The following is a 2090-nucleotide window of genomic DNA, read 5'->3' as shown; positions in this document are numbered from 1 at the left end:
CCACACATAGCATACGAAGTTAAAGCAGTTGCATTACATGAATCACTCTTAACCGTTATATTTTCCCAGGTTTTGGCAGAAACATCAAATGCCCATAACTCATTTGATATACCGCGTCCTTCAATCACACCGCCGTACATGAAAATTTTATCTCCATACATAACTGTCGAGGCTCCGTACCGTTTTTCAGGTACACTACCTCCGCCATCGATATGCAAGGTTTCCCACACATTGCCGTTGAAATCATAAGTCGTCATTAGCTCTCCGCGACCGTACGACTCTCCACCTATTATATGAAGGGTATCACGCCACACAGCTGCACCATGTGAAGCCGTGCCTGGTGGAGGGGGTGACTGTGTTGGATAAATAGTGGACCAAACACCAAGCGCCTTGAGTTGCCCGCAATCGTTACCGCCAAAGCCTTCATTACACATGCATCTAAAATATGTGGAAAAAACGAGTTAAAGATACATATAATAATAATCCTCTTTTTTGAATAAATTTTATTTTAAAATTCTAACCCACATAAACTTAATATTTCATATTATACATACTTAATATATCTTATTTTGACGCTCTGAATACATAAATATTAATTTTTGTGGGTTACAATCGTTTAACCTTTTACCTTTCTTCGTCCTCTTTACATGTGCCCTGGCCTTTATCCTCCGAGCAATTATTGGGACATGCAGCTACATCACAAGCCTCACCTTTATACAAGGTATCACAAATGCAGTCACCATCACTGCATCTTCCATGAGCAGAGCACTCAAGATCTGATAGTAAGTTATAAGAATGTGAAAGAATCGAAAAGAGATTGATTGATTACGCACCCTCTATGCTTGTAGGACAACCATCCATTTTGTATGCTAGATTGAAACCAGACATATTGTAGGCATCATCGCTAAAGAAATGAAGAAGCGCTGTCCCTGACCTTGCAATCACCTGTGGTACTCTTCGTATAGCGAAATCAGCTCTATACATAAGTCCGCTTTAAAACAAATTGATAAGCAATTTTGGTTAGTTGTTACTCTTAAACATATATATGTATTTATTAGGGTGGGTCAATTTTTTTTTTGACTATGCGCGTAGTTCTAAGCAAATTTGCCGAAGAAACCATGGGTCTAAAATCAATATGGATTTGCCAAATTGCGAAAGTACGGTTCCGAGAAAATGTGAAAATTTTCACTCTTGCCTCCTGTGGTGGACGTTTTAAGAAAAGGATAAGTGCAGGAATGGATTGCTCATACCATACCAGTTTGCTAAGCAAACTATTTTCGCAATTTGGCAAATTCCAAATTGATTTTAGACCCATGGTTTCTTCGGCAAATTTGCTTAGAATTACACCTAGAATCTTCCTGTGCTATATGTAGGTTCATAGTCAAAATATCTAACATATAAATTGTCCCGCCCTAGTATTTATGTATCTATGTATGACTAAAATCTTACCTAAATACTGCTAGTAGTGGGGAGTCCACACTGTCGCCATCGTAAATATACAAGTGATCCCAACCACATTCAGTAGCAAATTCACGCAGGTGAATACGAATTGAAGGTGTTCGCAAAGAATTTGAATGGGGATGTCGCGCGTCGATAAGCCAACTACATTTAACACTAACCGAGTAATTTCCCTGTCCATCATGAATTGTTCCAGACGGATGGTATAATCTTGAAAAAAAAAATGGAAGGAAATCATTGAAAAATAAAACAGTTGCAAAAAAGTACTGAATTGCCATCTTTAAATAATAGAACCCTCAAGAGTTACATCAAACGCAATTCCCTATTAACATATTAAAATGTCTAGGAATGCTTTAAAGGAATTGTAAATTAACAAGCGCAACAGCAACAGCAACAGCAGCAGCGATAGCGGCAGCAGCAACAAAAGTAATAAAATACAAGTAAGAAAGTCTAAGTTCGGGCGGAGCCGAACATTAAATACCCGGCGCAAATATTAAATATATGTTTCTTCACCTTTCCGACACCAACCGCTAGATGGTAAGCCGGGGTGTATCAATTTTGAGTAAATTATCGTCCTTAAATTTCGAAATATTGCAGTTTCAAGCATTTCTGAAATTTACCGTTATATGAAA

At 38.0% G+C, this 2090-nt stretch overlaps 1 protein-coding gene across 1 annotated transcript in view; it reads right to left on the bottom strand.

Annotated features, from left to right (window-relative positions):
- Positions 1–1736, bottom strand: part of LOC118738146 (attractin-like protein 1) — a 2895-nt gene extending 1159 nt beyond the window's left edge. The window contains exons 1-5 of the mRNA XM_036469069.1: positions 1726–1736; positions 1450–1668; positions 834–991; positions 629–776; positions 7–438 (exon numbers count right to left, since the gene is read on the bottom strand). Coding sequence (XP_036324962.1) covers positions 7–438; positions 629–776; positions 834–991; positions 1450–1668; positions 1726–1736 — 968 coding nt within the window. The remainder of the gene's footprint in view (positions 1–6; positions 439–628; positions 777–833; positions 992–1449; positions 1669–1725) is intronic.
- Positions 1737–2090: the final 354 nt, after the last annotated feature.

Source organism: Rhagoletis pomonella, unplaced genomic scaffold (genome assembly GCF_013731165.1).
Source record: "Rhagoletis pomonella isolate Grant_MI unplaced genomic scaffold, Rhpom_1.0 Rhpom_scaffold_00004, whole genome shotgun sequence".
In the NCBI taxonomy this organism is placed as follows: domain Eukaryota; kingdom Metazoa; phylum Arthropoda; class Insecta; order Diptera; family Tephritidae; genus Rhagoletis; species Rhagoletis pomonella.
This window is presented reverse-complemented; position numbering and strand designations above follow the sequence as displayed.